General features: G+C 42.9%; 1 protein-coding gene across 1 annotated transcript in view; it reads left to right on the top strand.

Moving 5' to 3' along the window:
* Positions 1-18,416, top strand: part of cacna1fa (calcium voltage-gated channel subunit alpha1 Fa) — a 52,695-nt gene extending 34,279 nt beyond the window's left edge. Inside the window, exons 41-46 of the mRNA XM_039663916.2 lie at positions 5,814-6,103; positions 12,605-12,850; positions 14,344-14,690; positions 14,789-14,901; positions 16,526-16,843; positions 17,632-18,416. Coding sequence (XP_039519850.2) covers positions 5,814-6,103; positions 12,605-12,850; positions 14,344-14,690; positions 14,789-14,901; positions 16,526-16,843; positions 17,632-17,841 — 1,524 coding nt within the window. The 3' untranslated portion in view covers positions 17,842-18,416. The remainder of the gene's footprint in view (positions 1-5,813; positions 6,104-12,604; positions 12,851-14,343; positions 14,691-14,788; positions 14,902-16,525; positions 16,844-17,631) is intronic.
* Positions 18,417-22,611: the final 4,195 nt, after the last annotated feature.

Genomic DNA, 22,611 nt, shown 5'->3' with positions numbered 1-22,611 from the left:
CTTCTACAGTAGGATTACATGCATCAAAGTTCAAAGAACTTTGTCAGTTTACATAGCAGTAACCCATCGGTTTTACTGTATCAATCAAGCCAGAGTCCTCATCTTTTGGAAGTGCATGCTAAGTGGGTTTGCTTTTGAGAAGCACAGAAAACAGTGTCTTCTCCACATGTCGACAACATGAACGAAAAGCTACAACTAAAGGTGGCTCAAAGTAGATGTTGTTTGTGGACAACCAATTAAGAACATTATGCAAATGTGTTACAATCCTACATAGGTTCACAGAGCAAGTAAGACTGGAATTACTGATGACTCATTTCAGGCAGTTGAGAATCGTTCCTTCTTTTGGAGGACAATAACTCCATTTATTATGCACTTTGATCTTTGAAACTTTGCAGACCTTTACATTCACAAACAGCTATATCACACACTATGTGAAAGTTAATATAAAAAAAGCATTATGGGGCACTTTAAATTGTAAATATAAGAAAAAAAATGATAGATGGATGTACTTGCTATAGTAATAACAGAACAGTATGCATAATTCTAACCCTAAACCAAGCGCTAATCTAAACCCTATAGTAAGTACAATTTGTTAATTAAAGGGGCACTTGGCAACTGTTTCAACTTAATAATACCGTTTAGAAATAATTTGAATGGTTCAATAACCTGTTTTGGAGAGATTAGTGACTTTCCCCGCTCCCCCCAGCGTTTCCAGGCAAAAAAACAACTTTGCAACATGGGGACTAACGTCCCGGTAAATTGGAGATAGAAGTCTCGTGAGAAACGAGAACGATCGAAAAACACTGACTGCTTTATGGCAATTTGACATAATTCTATGATACTTGTGATGTATTACTCGGTAGACATAGCTCCACACGATAAAGTTGGCCGACTTCGATAATAACAAATGCACATAAGCAGCGGTGTAAAGCGGGAGGAAGGTGCAAGTGAGTTTTTTTATGACAGTGTTGTAGAAATATACGCCGCACAGCTGGACCACCCTACAAAGGCTAAGTGCAGTAACTACGCAAACAAAGAAACAGAGAAAAAGGCCTTTAAAGTTTTCATACCAGCCAGTCAAACATGTTATGGGTAGTTCCCTTTCGAAGGGAACTCAACAATACGTCGAATGACGCTATGGGGAACGCCTCAGGCGTGACAGGTGTCTGAAATCAAATATCAACTCACAGTAATCAGGTTGACCGGCGACAGCCCGTGCATCATCAGCTTGAATGATGAGCGCGTCAATCTGGATGTATAAGAAGGGCGCCTTGAAACCGTGACAACATCTTTTCGTCTTCAGGGACTGTTTGTCTGTGTGATAGTATCAACGATTAAACGCGCAGAGACGTGGAGAAACACTTTGCGCGAGTGTGCCGACTTGTGTCCAGATATTTGACACCGGAGGATTCACACGATCTGTGCGTGTTCTGCCTGAGAGAAGAGCATTCGCGGGAAGCTCTCGAGGGAGTTTTTTGCGCGAACTGAGAGTTTTTCCTTTCAGAACTCTCTGCTCTCGTCTGACCCACTTCTCGAGGGAAGTGGGCGCGGCATCTGAACCCCGCGGTTCCGGTTCCCGCTCGGGCTGAGGCTCAGTGGCGGTTGAGCTCGTGGAGCTTTCAGATGGAGCTGGCAGATTATCGGGAGAGGGGCGTTAACCTCGCGGATGATCTACCAGCTGACGAGGGTGAGTTACAGATTAATGTTGAACATCTAAGAAGAGAGCGCTCTCTCTCTTTGGTGAATCTGTAACTGTTCTCTTTGGGCAGGGCAGGAGTTGGCTGTAATATATATATATATATATATATAGAAAAGGATGTCAGTTTGGTTGAGACCGAATCATTTCAGCCCTCCTGCCCAGTGTACGCTGAGCTGGTTGACATTATGGGGCGCGCCTCAGACAGATTGCTGTTGCAGTGGAGGCGCGTCTGGGAGGAACCCGCTCATGGTATTTTGGATGGCTGGTTCCTCCCCACCCATAAGCCACCAGCCCGGATGAGCCTTCCATTCGTTTCCGATCTCCACGCTGGGATCGAGTGGGTATGGAAGAATCCGTTCTCCTCACGTCTCTATCTGCATCAGCGGGCTAGTTTCGCTGCTGTGGAGGGAGCCGTGGAGAACGGATAAGTGTCGAGGCCGCCAGTGGACGAGACGTTGGCTAACTATCTCGTCTCTGGTTGGTCCTCTTCAGCTCTGACCCTGTCATCCAAGCTGCTCAAGACATCTTCATGCTTGAATGACAGAGCGTACACGGCAGCAGGTCAGGCAGGTGCGGTTCTGCACGCCCTTGTGGTCCTCAGGCCTACCAGACCGATCTGTTGCGGGACTCCCGGCCACCAAGCAATCTGCTGTTCTGTCGGTGCTATGGTGGCCACGGAGAGACATCTGTGGGAGCTCCCACATACTGTGGTTGCCAGGTTACAGGCCTCACCAGGCCTTCCTGGTTATGAGCTCCCACTGATTGTGGTCACCGGGTTACAGGCCTCACCAGGCCTTCCTGGTTATGAGCTCCCACATGCTGTGGTCGCTGGGTTACAGGCTTCACCAGGCCTTCCTGGTTATGAGCTCCCACATACTGTGGTTGCCAGGTTAAAGGCCTCACCAGGCCTTCCTGGTTATGAGCTCCCACACATTGTGGTCGCCAGGTTACAGGCCTCACCAGGCCTTCCTGGTTATGAGCTCCCACATACTGTGGTCGCCAGGTTACAGGCCTCACCAGGCCTTCCTGGTTATGAGCTCCCACATACTGTGGTCGCCAGGTTACAGGCCTCACCAGGCCTTCCTGGTTATGAGCTCCCACATACTGTGGTCACCAGGATACGAGCTCTCACGTACTGTGGTCGCCAGGTTAAAGGCCTCACCAGGCCTTCCTGGTTATGAGCTCCCACACATTGTGGTCACCAGGTTACAGGCCTCACCAGGCCTTCCTGGTTATGAGCTCCCACACATTGTGGTTGCTAGGTTACAGGCCTCAAAGGGGCCTTCCTGGTTATGAGTTCCCACTTTCTGTGGTGGTCAGGTTATAGGCCTCACCAGGCCTTCCTGGTGATGAGCTCCCACACATTGTGGTTGCTAGGTTACAGGCCTCAAAGGGGCCTTCCTGGTTATGAGTTCCCATATACTGTGGTAGTCAGTTTACAGGCCTCACCCAGCCTTCCTGAATGTGGGCTCCCACATGATGCGGTAGCCAGACTACAGCCTCACCACCTTCCCTGAGCACTTTGCTCCCACTCTGTGGTCACCAGGCTTCAGGCTTCATTGGCCTTCCTGGTTGTGAGTTGTCACATGTCAGGTTGCAGGCTTCACCAGGCCTTCCTGAATGTGAAACCCCCACTTTTCGTGGTCGCTAAGTTGTAGTGGTGAGTCTTCACATGTCAGGCTGCAGGCCTCAGCGGCCTTCCTGAATGTGAGCTCCCCATGCATTGGGACTATCGGGTGTTAGGCCTTGTCAGGCCTTCCTGATTATGGGTTCCCACTTGTTGTGGTTGCTGGGTTACAGGCCTCACCAGGCCTTCCTGAATTCAGAGTGAAGTACACAAACCCATACTTCACCTATTATTGTGGTAAGTCACCCGACGAGATGTCCTGTGCACTTTTTAAAATCCATTTCTTATGGTGAGGGTCACGCGCAGTATGCTTCGGTCCCTTCTTATGTGGCTCAGACCCCGGTCTTTCCTCGGGTCCCACTTTAAGAGTTCTTAAGAGCTAACTTCTGGAAGTAGCTCCCACTTGGTGTGGTTTTTCAGGTACACCAGGCTGGGTCTCACTGACCTTCCTGAGTACGAGCTCCCACCGGATGTGGTCGCCAGGTTACAGGCCTCACTAGGCCTTCCTGGTTATGAGCTCCCACATACTGTGGTCGCCAGGTTACGAGCTCCCGCATACTGTGGTCGCCAGGTTACAGGCCTTACCAGGCCTTCCTGGCCATGAGCTCCCACACACTGTGGACGCCAGGTTACAGGCCTCAACAGGCCTTCCTGAATTCAGAGTGAAGTACACAAACCCATACTTCACCTATTATTGTGGTAAGTCACCTGACGAGATGTCTTGTGCAGTTTTTAAAATCCATTTCATATGGTGAGGGTCACGCGCGGTATGCTTCGGTCCCTTCTTATGTGGTTCAGACTCCGGTTCTTCACTTTGGGTCCCACTGTAGATGTGTCTTTGTCGCAATACATTACGACAGGCACTTCCCTTGTTCAAGCTATCTCCCACAACTGTGGTTTTAGGTCTGATTAGACCTTTTTCGAGGTAGCCCAACATTGTGGGTCTGTCAGGTTTCTAGCCTCTGGCTTTCCTGAAGGATGAGCTTCCACATGCCGTGGTCGTTGGGTTTCAGGCCGCACAACGTACGGCCTTCCTGACATGAGCCCTCATGTATCGGAGCTCCCCACACATGGGGTCATCAGGTCTTAGGTCTCTTTGACCTTCCTGATTTTTGATCCCTCTCTTACTTCCTCAGTGCTCAAAAGCGAGCACTGGGTGGAAACTCGTGGATTGAGTGTACGATTCCCATTGGTTCGAGGTTGAGTCACACTCTCCGGAGGATCCCGTCTCTGTGATCCGAAACTCGATGGTTTCCGCCAGCTTCGCGGGCCTTCAGTTTTTGGATGCCTTTTCTAGGCAATTTCCAGAGGCTCTGTCTTGGACGGACAGGCTATGGCCAGACTGTGTGTCTTAGTACAGATCACCAGGCCAGCCTGGGGGCATTTCAGGAGGAGTGTTCTCCTGAATAGTGACTGGCTGGGGGTCTCTTTGGCCCCCTAGCCACACTCCCTAGAAGGGACCCCTTCTATTTTGAAGTTGTGGTCCTAAAGCCTTTGAGCTGGCCCTGATTTACTCACGTTATTACGTTCTGGTTTTTCTTGGTTCATTAGCTTGGGCTATGACCGGTAGGGAGTGCTGTCACTGACAGCCCGATGTAACATAGGGTGAGTGGTTTCAGTGTTTCTTGGAATTACTGGTTCTGACAGTTGTCACTGCCTTTCGGCATGCACTCCCCTCAGCATGGCGGAGTGGGTATTTCGTTCCCCATAGCGTCATTCGACGTATTGTTGAGTTCCCTTCGAAAGGGAACGTCTCAGGTTACAACTGTAACCTATGTTCCCTGAGAACAGGGAACGAGACAATACGTCTCGTTGCCATGCCTCGGGGCCTGCCTGCAACAGTCCCTTCAGACGATAGGATGTTGTCACGGTTTCAAGGCGCCCTTCTTATACATCCAGATTGACGCGCTCATCATTCAAGCTGATGATGCACGGGCTGTCGCCGGTCAACCTGATTACTGTGAGTTGATATTTGATTTCAGACACCTGTCACGCCTGAGGCGTTCCCCATAGCGTCATTCGACGTATTGTCTCGTTCCCTGTTCTCAGGGAACATAGGTTACAGTTGTAACCTGAGACGATTATGTGGTAATGCATCTCCAAAACGGGACATAGTTTAACCCAGATATTTTTTCACAAGACAGAACACGTCATAAAGCCCATTACAAGTCTTAACTCATTTTTGACCAAATGTGTTGTTACTGCGCTCTTTGCCTTTGTAGGGCAGTGTGGAAAAACATGCCACAACAAAATCAGCGAATCAGCAAAATCAGTGAAAATCAGCGAAGAAAGGACTAGAGTTGCCAAGTGCCCCTTTAATATTATTCAGTGCTTAATTGTATAACTATACTATAATAAGGACACTTAAAAGAAAGTGTATTACAACTGTATTAGTTACAACTGTAATTTAAATGTTTCCTTATGCATTATAAAACTACAGACAAGTCTCACTGGAACGACAGTTAATTGTTCCCTTGCCAACTGCAGAGTGACAGCGTCTTCAGTGATGCTCCTCCCACACCGGCCATGTCCACCCCTAGAAGCACCCCTATGCCCCCCCATCTGGACGAGACCTCAGTGAGCATTGAGCTTCCTCCTAGAATACGCAATGGGAGCTTAATGCTGGAGGAGGCTCTGCTGGAGTCCCGTCCGGTCTCTGCCCTATCCGAAAACGAAGTGATTATCGATCAGCCTCAGAGATTGTCTCCCCTGCCCAGTAGGTGGGCCTCCAGTCACAGCAAACTCACCCCTTTTTCGATGCTGAATACCAACCAAAGGTAAGGAGCACACTAAGATAAGAGACAAAATAATAGAATTACACCTGTATAATTAGAAGCTACTACAATGAATTTAGAAAACTCTAATGACTTGATTTGGAGTCTCAGGACCTGAAAAGGTGTTTTGAGCATTTTTTACTGGATGGGTGTTATGAAGTGGAAGACTCATTGGGATCCATTTGCAGCTTTATTGAAACAACGTCAAACAGGCAGGGGTCAGATAACAGCAAAACAGGCAGAAGATCAGGGCAGGCAACAAGAAACAATAATCCAAGGCAATCCAAGTCAAGACAGGCAGCAAACAGGCAGAAGTCAGGTAACAAACCAGGGTCAGTAAACAGAACAGCAAGATAGGCTAAACGCTCAGTGATTACAGGCAGTGGCAATGTAATACTTCGCACTGAACTTCTGCTTGTGTGTGGCTTATATGGAGAGTCTGAATTAGGTGCAGGTGTGTGCGCAATCAGTCCCAGGAGTGAAGCATTATGGGGATTAGAGTTTTGTGAAGTGATCAGTTCTGATGTGGAGTGCCCTCTGGTGATTCGCAGGGGCACTCCAGCTGGTGATCGTTACAATGGGGTATTTGGTTAGATTTCAGTTCAAGACAAAGCTTTATCTGTTGTAAAGGGCCTGTAATTTCATAGCAGTCAGTTCACTTTGACATGCTCCAAAAACAAGATTTTTTTTGCAATATAAGATTTTGGAAACTGGAAATACACCAAGTAGTCTGAATTTTGGGAAGTTGCAATGCTTGCCAAGCTTGACAAATATGCTGTGTAGATGTCATGCTGTGTAGATGTCATGTCCCAACGAACTTGTAATAACCGTCAAATAATCAGCAGTAATAATCGTTGTAATAATAAATGGCAGTAATATCCGTCAAATTTTTCTCAGGAACAATTTACAGTATCTTTCATCAAAACATGAATTACCGTTACTACAGTACATTATATAATACTTAGCATTACTTTTAGTTATTGCCATCAACAAATTAGTTAATAATGATAGTTTGAAACATCATGACCCCTTGGAGTACCTTCAAGGACACCTGTTTGAAAACCATGGCACTATAAAGTAATGAAATTTAATGGGATAGTTTGCCCAAAAATGGATATTCTGTCATCCTTACTGACCCTCATGTTGAACCAAACGATAACACATTATTTCGATTGATCACTTTAGACATTCAACTAACTATAAGTAACGTCTTGGTTACGTAGGTAACCCTCGTTCCCTGAGTAGGTAACGGAGACATTACGTATCCCTGCCACTTCCTCTGTACCGCTGGGTAGACGCCTGAGTTCAGTCGCTGGGTAGACGCCAGAGTTACTACAGAAACTCTTGTTAGAGTATTGGCAGACTATCTGCTTACACTTTATTTTGATGCTCCCCCAATAGACATTCTACCAATAATGAGTTACTTTGCAACTACATGTTAAGTTATTCTTATAAACCCTGACAACTAACTCTAACTCTAACAACCGCCTAAGTTAGTTGAAATGTAGTTGCAAAGTTATAATTAGTAGAATGTCTACTGTGGAACATCAAAATAAAGTGTAACCAAATATATTTTTGTAAAGATTACTGAAAATATAGAAAGTACACCACTGTTCGATAGTCTGACATCAGTCAGATTTTACAGTGAGAGTAAAGACATATAGGGCTCTATCTTGCACCCGGCGCAAATGACTTTATACACAAACGCATGTATCCCTTTATTCCTCCAAAGACGCACGTCGGTAAACTAGGAAATGAACTTCTGCTTCCTGGGTGGATCGGTGCAAAAAGGAGGCGTGATTCGGCGCAAACATTCCCTAGTGCTATTTTACAGTTCCAGAAAACAATTGCGCCACTGACCGGAAAAAAACCTGATCTAAAGTCAATGTCGCGTTGTGCGTTGTTCATAATGCTATTTTAAGCTCGCATGCTTGGCCATAATGTAGCGAGTGCACAATGCACATACACTTTGATTCTCTCATCAACACAGATGCAGCAATTTTTATTTTTCTAAATCATACATTATAACAAGGAACAATATGAACACATGAGGGAAATCATTGTGGTTTACATGAAGATGAAAAAACCTTATTACCCAATTTTTTTAAGGCTTATTGTAGTAGGATCAGACCTGTTTGCCCAATAGTGGCAAGAAACATGTATACATAATGTTTAACTGACACAGATTTGGGTGGGTTTCTCCCATCCCCATAACAACGTTCACTGCCCTGACAAGCATGTCGGTCTCATTGGCTATGAACAGCTCCTTGCGCGCAGTAACGTATCAGTTACCTATCGTAACCTCAGTTGTCTCTAGAAGAGGGAGTATTATTGTGAGTATTATTGCGTAAGTTAGCTTACGCTACAGGAAAAATTTGAGGTAGAGAAGCCAAAAAATTATCCGTAATTTTGTATTCATTGTCAACGCAGTGCAGCAGCTAGTAGAACTAGAGCAGGCTGTCTAGTGTGCTCATAGGCTGCCCTGCGGGAACTGCAGCGGCCTACCACTGAGCCCGACGTGACATCACGTACAATGGAGGGCGCTCACGTCTTCATAGCGCCATAGCCCGCCAGTATGCGCGTGGCTTAGCATATATAAGCAGGGCTCGGAGGTTGTTTCTCTGGTTTTCGACTGAAGGGATAATTCCTCGTGGCGCAAGCATGGCAGGTTACGCAATACTCGTTCCCTCTTCTAGAGACAACCGAGGTTACGTTAGGTAACCGATACGATATAAAGAAAAAACAATATAAAGTCACCGATCTCTTACGAGAGGTTCTCTCGTATTACGTAAGTTAGCTAATGCTACAGGAACCCTTTGTCAACACCGTGCACGCCAAGCATCCACTCATGAATCCCAGGGTTTCCCGGGGAACCCAAATAAGTGGGAAAACAAGGCGGCCAGCAACACGGGCCAGCAGTGTACATAAGCACTCATAGAGAATACAGAGCGACGCCGCCGGTCTGTGTAAGCATACAGCACATACCCAATCGTGCAACTCAACCAGAAGAGCTATGACACGTGAGAGTAGCCTGTGCACGATCATATCTGAACAGAACGTACATCTCACTTAAACTGACAGAAGTTTTGCCTGCAAAGCGGGAACTTCTTGGTTATAAAACCTGACAAAGGTGGACGGGGAGGCCCAGCCCGCCGCCACACATATATGTAGTGAATAGAATTCCGCTGGACTATGTCCACGATGAGGCCATGCCTCTAGTGGAACGAGCCCTGATGCCGAAGGGGCATTGCAGACCTTGCGGCGCGTAAGCGACAGCTATAGTGTCCACAATCCATCTGGACAGGCTTTGTTTTGAGGCGGCGAGACCCTTGGTGCACCCACAAATCGAAACGGAGGCTGCTCCAAGCACCTGAAAGTGGCGGACCATGCAGTGTAAACCCTCAGCACCCTGAATGGGCAGAGGAGATTAACATTGCTCTCGCTTTCATATGATGGCAGAGCCAATAGAGAAATGGCCTGCGCTCTGAAAGGTGTGTGTGGTGAGGGGTGCGTGGTTCAGCGAAGTCTGTGGTGAGAGAGCAGGGGCGGAGCCAGGCGGCGAGTAAGTGGGTCAAGTTCAAATGACGAACACCTGTCTGTGATTTCAGTAATTGGCGTGAGGAGACCGCTTATAAGCGGCCCATGCTGACAACGAGTTGAGAGAGAGACTGGGAGCTCGTGCACGGACCGGCAAGACGTTTTGTACCTGACGCGAGAAGCTGTAGCCAGCGGGAAGAGTGTGCAGAGACCAAGCACGTGAAGCTGTAGCCAGCAGGAAGAGATTTATTGTGAATTTTTGTTTTCTTTTGTTCTATTCTGAGTGAATCTATTTTGAGTGCAGAGAGCGCCCCCGTGTCTCCTTCCATCACCCACACATCTCACAGAACCTTTTTATCATCACAGTGTGCCAATCACTTTTGGAACATAGTCGTGTCTAGTTTTGAGGATGACTTTCGTGTCATTTGGCCCGAACTCAAGACACGTAGCGCTGACGGACAGCGCGTGTAAGTCCCCCACACGTTTAACTGATGACAGAGCTGTCAGAAAAACGGTTTTGAGTGACAGGTTCTTTAACTCCACAGAATCTAGTGGTTCAAAAGGAAAAGCTTTCAGGGCATCGAGGAACAACAAAAGATCCCACATAGGAACCGACGGGGGGCGCGGGGTGTTCATCCTTCTGGCTCCTCTAAGGAAGCTGATTACAAGCTTGCAACAGCCGCCACATAGACTTTAAGCGTGGATGGGGACCGTCCCTTATCCAACAGCTCTTGTAGGAAACTGAGCAGCCCCGAGACACCACGTCTGTGGGTCCAGATTTTTGTCGGTGCACCATTTGGAGAACACAGACCATTTAGACACATAAAGCTTTCTGGTAGAGGGAGCTCTAGACTTTAAAAATGTGTTCATCACTCTTTCTGGCAGGGCAGTGTGTACCTGTTGATCAACCACGCATTGATCAATGAATGGTGGGTACCCGTTGAACAACCTGATTCCTTCGTAGCAAGAGGCCCAAGCTCGGTGAGACGCTCGAGCATTCAGCCAGTGTTGAAGCAGGCACATGCACAGTAAGCCTAGCTGAAGCACTGCTGCAGCTGAGGCCATACAGCCCAGCATCCTCTGAATGTCTTGAGAGGGATGCTGCTACCCTTCTGGAAAGACACGGTTAGATGTCGAACACGGCGCGCACGCTATGTCGATAAACAATGAACAGATAGTTCATGATTCGCAAACCCTGATTTTTTAGGGGCGAGAGCTGAGTCCATGCACTTCGTAAATGTTCGGGGTCCTAGAGACAGGCCGAACGGCAGGACGGGGCATCTTTCAATCGAGAGAGATAAACAAGTCCCTCGGGCGAATGTGCCCAAGGATTTTCCTGGTCGTAAGCATTTTGAACAGTCTTTTCATAAGCACTTTGTTCAAATTTCTCAGATCTAAGATAGGCCTGACTGAGGGCTCTGTACTTCTTTGGCACGAGAAAATTACGGCTGTAAAAGACTGACTCGCTCAGAGAAGGCGGTACCAGTTCTATAGTCTCTTTGCACAGCCGCTTTGCCATTTCTGCGTGGAGTAGATGTGCTACTTCCGCAGTCACTGCAGTCGTGGTCCGTGCTCTAAAGCGCGGGGGACGGCGAACAAACTGTAGCGAATAGCCCTGCCTTATTGTGCTTAGCACCCATTCTGAAACCCATGTTTTATAAATGTACAGCTAGGGGCTGAATGGCCTCTAGGTTCTGATCACCACACTGCGTGGGCCCAGAAACTGAACCGGAGGTGTGGGCGTGACGCGTGCACCATCTGTGTTTGAATACGGCGGCTCGCTGACAGCAGTTACAGGCTGTTTCATATATGATGCCCCGATTGCCATGAATGGGGATCACTTTGTGAAGCGCGAGCATCGCCTTGTGCATAGAGTTTACTAGTAAGCATGAGCGGTTGTGAGCATACATACATATTTGACGCCCCGATCGCTTTGGATGGGGAGCGTTTTACAATAGCCCTCGTGAGCGGGTACGAGACTTCCAATTATATGTGACGCTGCGATCGTTTGGGATGGGTGGTGTTTTGTGACAGCTCTGGAATGCGTGGGGAGAGATGTGTGTTAGTAAGCGTGAGCGTGAGGCACCTTTTCTACACTTAAAACACCATCGGCGTGAGCCACATCTGAATACGGCAGTTCGCTAAGGAGAGCCACATAAATTTTATCTGCTGCGAGAGCTGGGATCGAACATGGGTCTCTAGCCCTGGCTCAGAGGGGAGAGCTGCAGAACATTTTTATTCGCTGTGAGAGCCGGCGGGAAAGCTTTGTGTTTCGCCACTGAGCCACAGGGGCAAAAGACATAAGCTTTAGCGAGCAGATAATAGAGCGTCATCACAGTTTTGTGTGTTGGCGCTTGTTTGCAGGCGTGCGTGTTAAATAACAGGCTCATTGCTGTAGTATTGACATTACAAGCCGCTCAAACTAAGAGGAGCTTAAAAATGTTTGAGAAAACGGGGGTCAGTCCGGCCTCGGCGGGACTAACACTCTATTTCCTCATTTCGCCGGTGACGCATGCGTACGGGGGCAGGGTAGCTTTTTAACGCATTGACAATGAATACAAAATTAAGGAAATTTTTTTGACTTCAATATCTCAAGAAGATGAATCTTTCTCGTAGCATGGACGTCACATCCGATGGATTTTGCAGAAAATCCGACCCAGAGACTTCAAATAGATATAGGAATACTAACCTTCAGAGGTAATAGCAAAACCCGACAAGTGGATGATTATAATGTGTGATTACAACCCCTTCACACAGAGGCAATAAAAAAGGATTCATTTTAGAAGAAAAGTTACATATAGCACCTCTGTTCAGATTTTAAAAGTTGTGTAGTGTATTCCTGATTATAGAGAAACGCTTATTGCAGTTAGCTGGAAGAAATGCGGGTGACTGGAATGTTTTCCATGCTTTCATAAAGTATTTTTGTATATCATCTTTATGTATTTCTTGTTAAACTCTCATATTCAGGAATAATACAACTAGTGCTTGTGAATATATTCCTCCCCCATCTCCGGATGGAGGAGTCGGAGGAGGGGTCGTAATTCCAGGAGGGAATGGAGAAGCAGTCACTGGAGAAGCCATACAAGTAGGAGGTGGAGGTGAAGGAGTGATGGAAGGAGCAGTCACAGGAGGAGGACTAACAGAGATGCCAAATCCTCCAGAGCAAAGTGCTGTTAGCAGGGAGGACCCTCATAGTGCTGTCTCACATGATAGGTTAGTAGGAAATGTTTGACTACCCAAAATAATTCAAGGCCCTGATATACTTTAAACAAAACCAAAGAACGAACTCGTACGACATCATTTCAAATCTAAATCAGGCCAAAACTAAATTTGTTTATTTACATTTACGAAACATCTTGGTAAAGTGAACTTTCCAGAAAGATTCACTCCTGCTGGTAAACCTCTTAAAACTAATTGGTCCACAAATTGGTCCATATCGATTATCGGTCCATTAGCAATCATAATCCGCTAGATTCAGCCGAATCCACCATTTTTGTTCAACAAAGCAGTCAGGAGAGTTAGCAGATCAACAATTTGTAGATAACAACTTGTATATATATATTATATTATAACTTAAATATTCTCTCTGCCAGAATGCAGAGCTGGTGCAAATATGTACACATCTTAACCGCTGTTTTATAACCTCTGTCAGTAGTGTGGTTTGTTTGTTTTTTTACTGAGAGGAAAGTGTGTAGCACCTACTTGTATATTCATCTAAATGCCACTTTCTGATACACGGCTGGCAATGGGGTGTTCATTATCAGTACACCGCTGCAAAGGTTTTTCAAAAAAAGAAAAATGTGAAAAACTAAAAAGAATATTGTTGTGATTATATCGGGGCCTTCCCATGACTGTGTCTGAATTTTACAAGCTTTTCTTACAAATTACATTTTTTTTCGATTGCTAAACTACAGTGGAGCACAACTGGAGCTACATGTGCAAAACTCTAACTCCAGTCTGCACAGCAGCAGTTCATGCGGACCAAACTCTAGTTTATTTTTCATTGCTTGAACACAGTTTTCAAAACTCTACACACTCATCCCATGAATTTAAACACAACCTGCACAGCACTGTGAATTTACAGCACTTTGTTCAAATGCTAACACTCTGCTGTCAAAACTGTGAACCACACATTCAAAACAGAATAAATTTCAGCCTTGTGCCTTTCACACACTGCTGATTTTCAAACAATTTCAGCTGAAAGGATGAAAACTTGTGGCCTAATGCTTGAGAAAGGCAGGGTTACAGTATTACAGTATGTACTTTTAGTTTCTACCTTTTTTCTCATTACTGTAATACCACAGACTATTGAAGCAAACTGCTAATTTTCTATTGTTATGTTCTAAAAATGTAAATATATCAAATGAAAGAATGTCACTCTTTTCTTTGAAGGAAATATTACTGTATGAACTCACAGAAATTGTTGAAACTGTAAAGATGAAAAGTTTGTATTTTCTGTATTGGTGTTTGATGCTAGTGTTTTTCCTCTGAGTGACAGTCTGTTATCTCAGTAAGGGTTGTGCATAGTGTTGTGCACACTGAGCCTGTTTTGAGCCGTGTGTTAAGAGGTGTGCTCAGGTGACTGTTCGTAGTGCAGACTGTAGTTAGAGTTTTGCACATTTAGCTCCAGTTGTGCTCACTGTCGTTTAGCAATCGAAAAAAAAACTGTAATATATCTGTCTGATTTTGTGATAATGTCTGAACAGACAGTGGTTTCCTGAGGTTCCTCCGGCACAAATTGCAGCACCCAATGGGAGCAGTGAATGTGTGGCCCCAGTTCAGCCCATTGACAATATCAGCAATAGTTACCAAGGCAACAGCCAAGTTGTTGGTGGCTACAATGGAAATAGTTACCCTGGAAATGGCTACAATGGGAATGGTACCAATGGGACTGATTATCCAGGGAATCGTTACTCCAGCAATGGCTATAGCAGTAATGGCTACAATGGTAACGGTTATCATAGTAATGGATACAATGGTAACGGATACAACAATGAACACAGTGGCACTGGATTTGCTGCCCGGCGACGCATGCTTCCACCAACTCCCTTAGGTAAATCCAGCTTTTATCTTTCTGCACTGCAAAAAAAAAAAAATGTGTTAAACCTTACAGTGAACCTTCCACTGATTACTTTTTCCTGTATCTGTCAGGCCGAAAGCCCAACTTTAACATCCAGTGTTTGAGAAGGCAAGGCAGCAATGAGGATCTCCCAATCCCAGGCACTTACAGCCAAAATTCCCCACCCTGTAGGGCACGTATACAGGTAACTTTTCTCCAGATTTGGAATTGTATCTTTATAGTCTGCACAAAAGGACACCAACCAACACTGACTATCACCAGAAGACAGTACGTCACTTCTCAGACATTCCATGACCCCAACAATCAGAGATTTAACAATTTACACATTCAATAATCATATATCAAACATGACACCATGCTCTAACCAGACGCGATGTGATAAGATTCCAGCGACAAATCATTTGTCTATTCACAATGGACATGACGCGACCTTGGTATGTGTCAAAATCAAATCAAAACCTACAACTTTATTGGCCTCTTACAACTCTACAGGGCATTGCAATATGTGTATGTGTGGTTTGTGATGCCTGCAGAAGACAACAATAGTAAAACAATATTAATACTAATTAAAGTTCAATGACATCAATGGTGAAAATAACATGAATTACAGCAGATATGAATAATATGTAATACTATAAATCACTGCTAGGGGTCAGTATAGGATCATTAAACAACACCAGCTTCGCGCCACAAGTAGGTCGCATGATGACCCTGTCAGCTACCAGCTTTAATTTGACACATTAACGTCAATATAATAACGGCTTCAATGAACAAAGGCTACACAGCTAAAATAAACAGTCAAATAAGGAAATAAATGTAAGGTAATTAACTAAACATGACGGGCCGTCGGTTTCATGTGGTTTTAGTAACACGTGCTACATAAGAAGTTAACAAATAAACATATTACCCCGGTGAGATTAATAATTCACGCCACCTTCAAATATATAAACAACATCTACTCGTCACATAACTTACATCATCACCGACGCACACTGTTGTACAAAGGAATAATGAAGACCTTGGACTGTCGGTGGACAGGAAGTTTTTCGAACACACTGCGCATGCGCAAACAGTCCCTCAGTCTCTACATGAAGCAGCTTACTGTCACGCAACCTCCTCACAGCAGAAAATCCACAACAGGCTGGTTTTGTAATTTTATTCAATCTATATTAGTTGTTATTATTCACATTTATATAAATAATCTATATATAATATAAATGTTACATAATACAGTAATATACATTTTTACATTTATATTTACAATATATTTATCTTGTCACTGCTTAAGTTATTTTTTGACGACCACATACCAAAATAGATAATTTATGATTATAAAATCAATAAAAATACATTTACATCTATAAATTGCAATAAAAACCTACTGTAACAAATATAATACAAGTATGCAAAAATATTTGTAATTTAAAAACATTTAAAAAAATACATTATTTTTACATAACATTATAATTTTAAAATTGTACCAATTAGATAAATGTTTGGACATATTTTTTTCTATCTCAGGCTTTACAGGGTTGAAAAGATTTTTTTCGAAGTATCATAATGAAGTATCATATATATTCATATATAGAATAAGATGTATCATAATTAGGTGAATACGTTCAAAAGACTTCCCAAGACGTCAGTTATATGAAGTCTTGGGATGAGACTGCGCTGGAATACACCAGCAATTTACCATTGACACAAATTGTGCAAAATAAAATAATAAACCATTAAATTCTGTTTTAATGACAAATTTCTGTTTCACTGTTTTCACACCAATAATGAAAATAATGTATGTGCTCCCACAGACTCAAAACAGCTTAGACTCACGGCGGAGCAGCATTTCATCTGCAGTTTCTTCGGCCTCTTGGATGAACAACCAGGCCAGGCGGGGTCCTCTCCTCTATGCCCCCCTTATTCTAGTGAACGAGATGGGGGGCACTCAGGCTATGTGGAGTGACGCCAATGGCAGCGCCAGCCTGCCGGCGTCGGCCCGTCCCGGGTGGATTGGCAGTGGAATGGCAGGTGTAGCCCAGCTGCCTCGGGCGTACAACACTCTCAGAGTGCCCTCCCAACAGAGCTCCGGATACATCGAGAAGGGAAGCGCTGACAGCCTTGTGGAGTCGGTAAATAACCTTACTGAATGGTGTATCAAATAACCCGAAGTAATAAGGATAGTTGTTATTTACGCAGGTTCAGTGACTATAAAAACGATTCAAGCTGGACTTTGTCTTAATACAGCAGTGAATCATAGACTTTATTTTTGAGAAGGTCATGAAATGGAAAATTAAAATGTCCTTTCATATTTACACATATAAAATGAAAACATGCAAGTTTCATACCTCAAAGCCAACTCCCCTGTCCAAAATATGAGTTTTTTGTTTTCCATCCTTCTGAAATGCCAGGCTTTGAAATTCACATTTGAAGTTGTGATGTAACAATTTTCTTCTACACCCCATTGACATGCATTTTAAATCAAGGTGGCTTGCTCTTAACATGACTTAACAAAATCACAAGAGTGGTACAGAGAAAGATCCCTTCCAAAAGACCAAACTATTAGAAATACATGGATGGTGTATTTACAATAAAGTTTAAATAAATAAGTTTATTTTTAAGTGCCTGAGCAATTAAACAAGAAAGTTTTTGTTTGTTCATCTAATGTCACAACAGACTTTTTGATCATCAGATTATATAATATCATCTATTAAAAATATTTGAACATTTTGATGTTATTACTTCATAAGCTTACTAAAAAAAACTGATCTTCAATAATTCTGAATACAAAACTTTAAACCCCATTTAATATGACGCACCTTAATTACCAGTGCAATGAACTGCTTTTATAGTGTGTAGTCATTGGATTTCAGCTCTGTTCTGATCCATCTTCTGTGGTCTTCTTTTTTGTATCTTTTAGATCCTGATCTCTGAAGGCTTGGGTCTATATGCAAAAGACCCCAAATTTGTTGACTTTGCAAAACGGGAAATTGCAGGTGCCTGTCACATGACTATTGACGAAATGGAGAGCGCTGCAAATGACCTCCTAAGTCAAGGGAGGGCAGGGCAACGAATAGGACGCCTCGAAGAGGATCTGTCTGATGAGATGAACTGTGTTATATCATACTAAATGGATTTCAGTTTGTTGGGGGAAGCGGAACTTAAATTGTCAGTGTGATTGTGATGTTCTCTGCATCACTTACTCAAATACATTCACCTCTTCATATTCAGCTCGTTTGAGCAGAGTTATACTAAATTCCTTCAGTAGATATAAGGAACTTGTGACCACAATGACCTGTATATCCCAATTGCTTTGCACATAAGTTAAGTAAGAACCAGACAACAAGATGTGATTATGAATCCTGAAGCAATTTCTGAAAAGATATCATGATAGACTTTGTGAGATCATAATGGCAGCCTCTAAATTTGATAAAATAATTGAGATTTGGTCAAACTTGCCCATTAATGTTGAATGTATTTGTGCTTGTGGAAGTTTCCATTTTTCATAAGATTAATTAGCCTAATAAAAAGACAAAGAGCATCTATATCTATATACATATCTTTCAGATGACTGGATTTACAGGGAAAATTTACAGGGACTTACAGGGAAAGTTACTATTATAAATGTATGGGCTAATGTACTTCTCTCAATAAGCACAAATCCAAATGTGTCCATGGTGTAACATTAAATTGCTAACCTATTATTTATTAAAAACAAAAACAAAAAAACGTGTGCTTCAATCGTGTGGTAATGTTCACATAAATCATCATTCACATAAGAAAAGATGTACCAACATGGTGTACCACCACCGGTGGTTAAAGGTGGAATACCTAAGATTTTATGGCGCTAGAGGGCGCTACATTCAAAACAACAACAACGGCTTTGCTTGTTGACGCCGTGGAGGAACGCGGAATGACTGGAACTGTTGTTTTCAACTCCACCGTGGATAAATCAGTCAGAGGGGAATCGAAAATTAGTTGTCATGGATGAGGTAAAGTTCGATTTCTATAAACGTTGCGTTTAATGACATGCTTGTTTTTCATTAAACTGAAATAATCGCAAGAAAAGTCAAGTTTAAAAGTAAATTAGTTATCACAGACGTTACTGTATGAGTCACTGGACGAAGTGACTTATTTTTGTCTCAAATCGTTGCTAATGGATCCTGACTTCGCCCTATGCTGCAATATGCATTTAGTTTTGCATTCATTTACAGAAATCAGCTGCTTGAAGCTGATGTTATTAGATTTTTCAGGTGAGATTCTCAATTCATTCAGTTAACGGATGCTCTGAGGTAAAGTTTTCAGAATGCAGACTCAACGATTGTTTTTAATTGTACAGTATACAATCATAACATAGAACAGACATTATCTTCTTTTCATGCCATTAAACATAACAATATTGCTGGCCATACACTGATGAGAAAGTGCGCGTCCGGTGTTACCTGGAGTTGTCCTAGGCGTACGTGGCGCGGCTCGTCCGGTGTGCGACCCGCTTTACAGCCAAGAGTTCACATTCCGAGAATAATTGAAAAGAATAATTGTGCTCCATTGCATAAAAAATGCGCGAAACAAGCTGACGTTTGTTGCTTGATAGACGCTAACGCACAACTACAACTTCTGCATTTGTCCAGGACTACACGCAGTACGAGCGGAAATCAAGGTAATGCGGAAATGACGCGATTGACTGGCGACTCCCAGCTCACCCCTGCTCACACGCCCTGTTTCCTTGGTTAAAATCTAAATTTTCTCGCGATTTAAACATTGTTTGAAACATTTGGAATATTATAAGTTATCATCTTAACTAAATATATAGGCCTAACACTGGCCTTGTGATTTTGGGATATTTTAGTGCAAAAATCTTAGGTATTCCACCTTTAAGTTGACCACCACAGCCCTATTTTAAGTTTTCCATCAAAGGAAACTTTAGAATCACCATGGCACTCTTTAAAATTAAAAACCCTTTATTGTCAGATGGCTACATACAAAAAAATCGAAAAACTCCCCACACGTTTCGGCCCATGCATTCCTCGGGGAGAGTAACATAACAATCTCAGTCACAGGTGCAAGCAGTTACTTTCTTCTTCTTCTTCTTTAGAGTTTAACGGCAGCTTGCATCCATTATCATTGCACTACCGCCATCTTCCGGCTTTATTTCCTATCATGTCCAGTTACATCACATTCTTCTCATCATACCTATTCTTGATACAAATGAAAAAAATCCTTCCTCTTCTTTGTTTACTCTCCCCACTTTCCAGTATTTCCTTCATTCCTGCCCTTATTGTTCCAACTATTCCTAACTCTTCCATCATATTTTTTCCTCTGTTCTTCATTTTGTCTGCAACTCAAAAACACAGGCTTTATAGTTTCTGCAACCTGACCACAAGCACAAAAAAAAACAGTTATGTGCTTCCCTATAATGTGTAGTGTACTATTCAAATTACTGTGACTTATCCTTAATCTGGTCATAACTATTTCTTTTTTTCTATTCCCTCCCCTATTCTTCACCGCCTCAACTTTACTTTGTATAGCATATAAATGTCTCCCTCTAGTTTCCATATCCCACTGATGTTGCCATTCTCTAATTGCAAGCAGTTTCATCCGTTAACACATCTGATTAGTTAACAGTTGTCATGTGATCAACATCTCTTTGCGGTATTAAATACTCACCAATAGATTTTCAAAAACACCACAACAAATAAAAGACATCACAAGAAGGGAGTAAAATCCAAGTCTTTGTTCAATCCTGGATATTTATTGGCCTTTATAGATTCAGTTTTAGTTCACTATTCCCTTTCCTGATAGTACTGTTCACATGATCTATACCTAATATTCTCAGGATAGAAGGGTTAGTGTTATGCATTCATTTAAAATGTCTTGCCATAAGATATTCTTCATTCCATATTTATGTTCAGCCAAACGATCCAACCGTCTATTTGTTGTTCCAATATAAAATACTTTACATTGAGGACATTCCAGTCTACGAATTACATGAGTGGTTTGACAATAAAAAGGTAAATAGAATAGATCTTGTTTGCCTGTTAGAAACGTTTTATCTTATCTTGTAACATTTTCACAATGTGATGGCATATAAAGCAAGCCTTAGTTTTAACCCCTAACCAGGAGTGTCCACGAGTGGGTGGTAAATAGCTATTTTATTATAACTAATTTGTCCCCTAAGGTTGAATTAAAAAAAAAAAAACTTATCATTGGAGGATCTGGAAATACATTTCTCAAAAATGCATCAATTTGTAAAATACCCCAATTTTTTAAAATAATTGTTGAGCATCCGAGTGCGCATTCACTCTCACTCTCGTGCAGGAAAAACAAAACGAAACGTTAAGTGCTGTTTATCCTCTTGCAGGATTTTATTAGCAAGCATCACTTAAACATCACGATCAGTTCACATGTTTTTCTCAACTCAGAAGCATGAGACGTAAAGAAGAACGTAACGTCATCACGTACATAACCGTATACCTTCAAATAGAACAATACGGGTAGTCGGGTACCGTAATAGAATGTATAAGGGTGCAATACATATAACACCCCCACTCACTCTTAGCCCATTGTATTTTTATAACATCAAATTAAACATCAAATAAAATTTTCTTCTTTACATAAATTGAATGTATACAAACATTTTTACACTTTTAAACTCCAAACATATCCCGACTAAACCTCTTTAACTTCTGCTTGGTGGCTGGCTTTGTCATTATGTCAGCAACCATTGTCTCTGTAGGACAATATTCCAAGATAACCTTGCCATCATTTACAATTTCTCTTATGAAATGGTATTTGATATCAATGTGCTTGCACCTTTGCCTACAGACTGGGTTTCTGGCTAGTCCAATGGTTGTCTTCGAACACCTTTGTTTGTGCATATTTGTATGTGTCCATACCCTTAAGCAACTGTTCTAGGTAGATACATTCCTGCATGGCTGATGCTAAAGACATGTACTCTGCTTCGCAAGTAGATAACGCTACTGTCGGTTGTTTTCTGGTTTTCCATGAGATCAAAGAGCTTTCTTCACTCAGATTAACACAGTACCCTGAAGTACTATGCCTGTCTTTTGTGTCAGATGCCCAGTCAGCGTCACTATACACTCTCAGACCTAGCCTCTCTGTGTCATTTCTCCTGAAGCATAGTTGCTGTTCTGCTGTACCTTTAAGGTACCTGAACACATGTTTAACTGTGTTCCAGTGCTGTTCTGATGGTTCAGCAAAATACTGAGACAATTTACTGACAACAAAACTCAGGTCTGGTCTAGTACAGGTGGACAAGTATATCAAACTTCCTACTGCCTCCCTGAACATCTTTGGCTCTTTCATTTTTTCTGCATTTTCTGTAAAATCAAGTTTTGGTTCACATGGGGTTTCCCTTGGTTTACAGTTCTGCATGTTGAAACGATCTAGTATTCTTCTCACATATCTTTCCTGCAACATTTTAACTAGACCCTCTGCTTGTTCAAAATCTATTCCCAGGAAGTGTCTCAACCTTCCCATGTCTTTCATTTTGAACCTTTTTGTGAGCATTTCTTTTACACTCTCCAGAACACTTTCACTGTTAGCAGATAGGATTAAATCATCCACCCATACTATCAGGATTACTTTCCCATCTGTGTTTTCTTTAGTGTACACGCAATTGTCAGCTGGATTCTGTGTGAAACCGTTCTCTGTCAAACATATATGCAACAAAGCGTTCCAGTTCCTACCAGATTGCTTGAGGCCATAGAGAGATTTCTTGCATACTAATTTTCTATCTTTTTCAGATTTTTACTCATAACCCTCAGGTTGTTCCATATAGATTTCATGATCTATAGGTGCATGCAAGTAAGCTGTCTCGACATCCATTTGGTGCAGGATTAGGTTTTCTTGTGCTGCTTTCTGCAAAACTATTCTCACA

The sequence above is a fragment of the Pimephales promelas genome, chromosome 14, assembly GCF_988280905.1.
Source record: "Pimephales promelas chromosome 14, fPimPro1.hap1.1, whole genome shotgun sequence".
NCBI lineage: Eukaryota > Metazoa > Chordata > Actinopteri > Cypriniformes > Leuciscidae > Pimephales > Pimephales promelas.
This window is presented reverse-complemented; position numbering and strand designations above follow the sequence as displayed.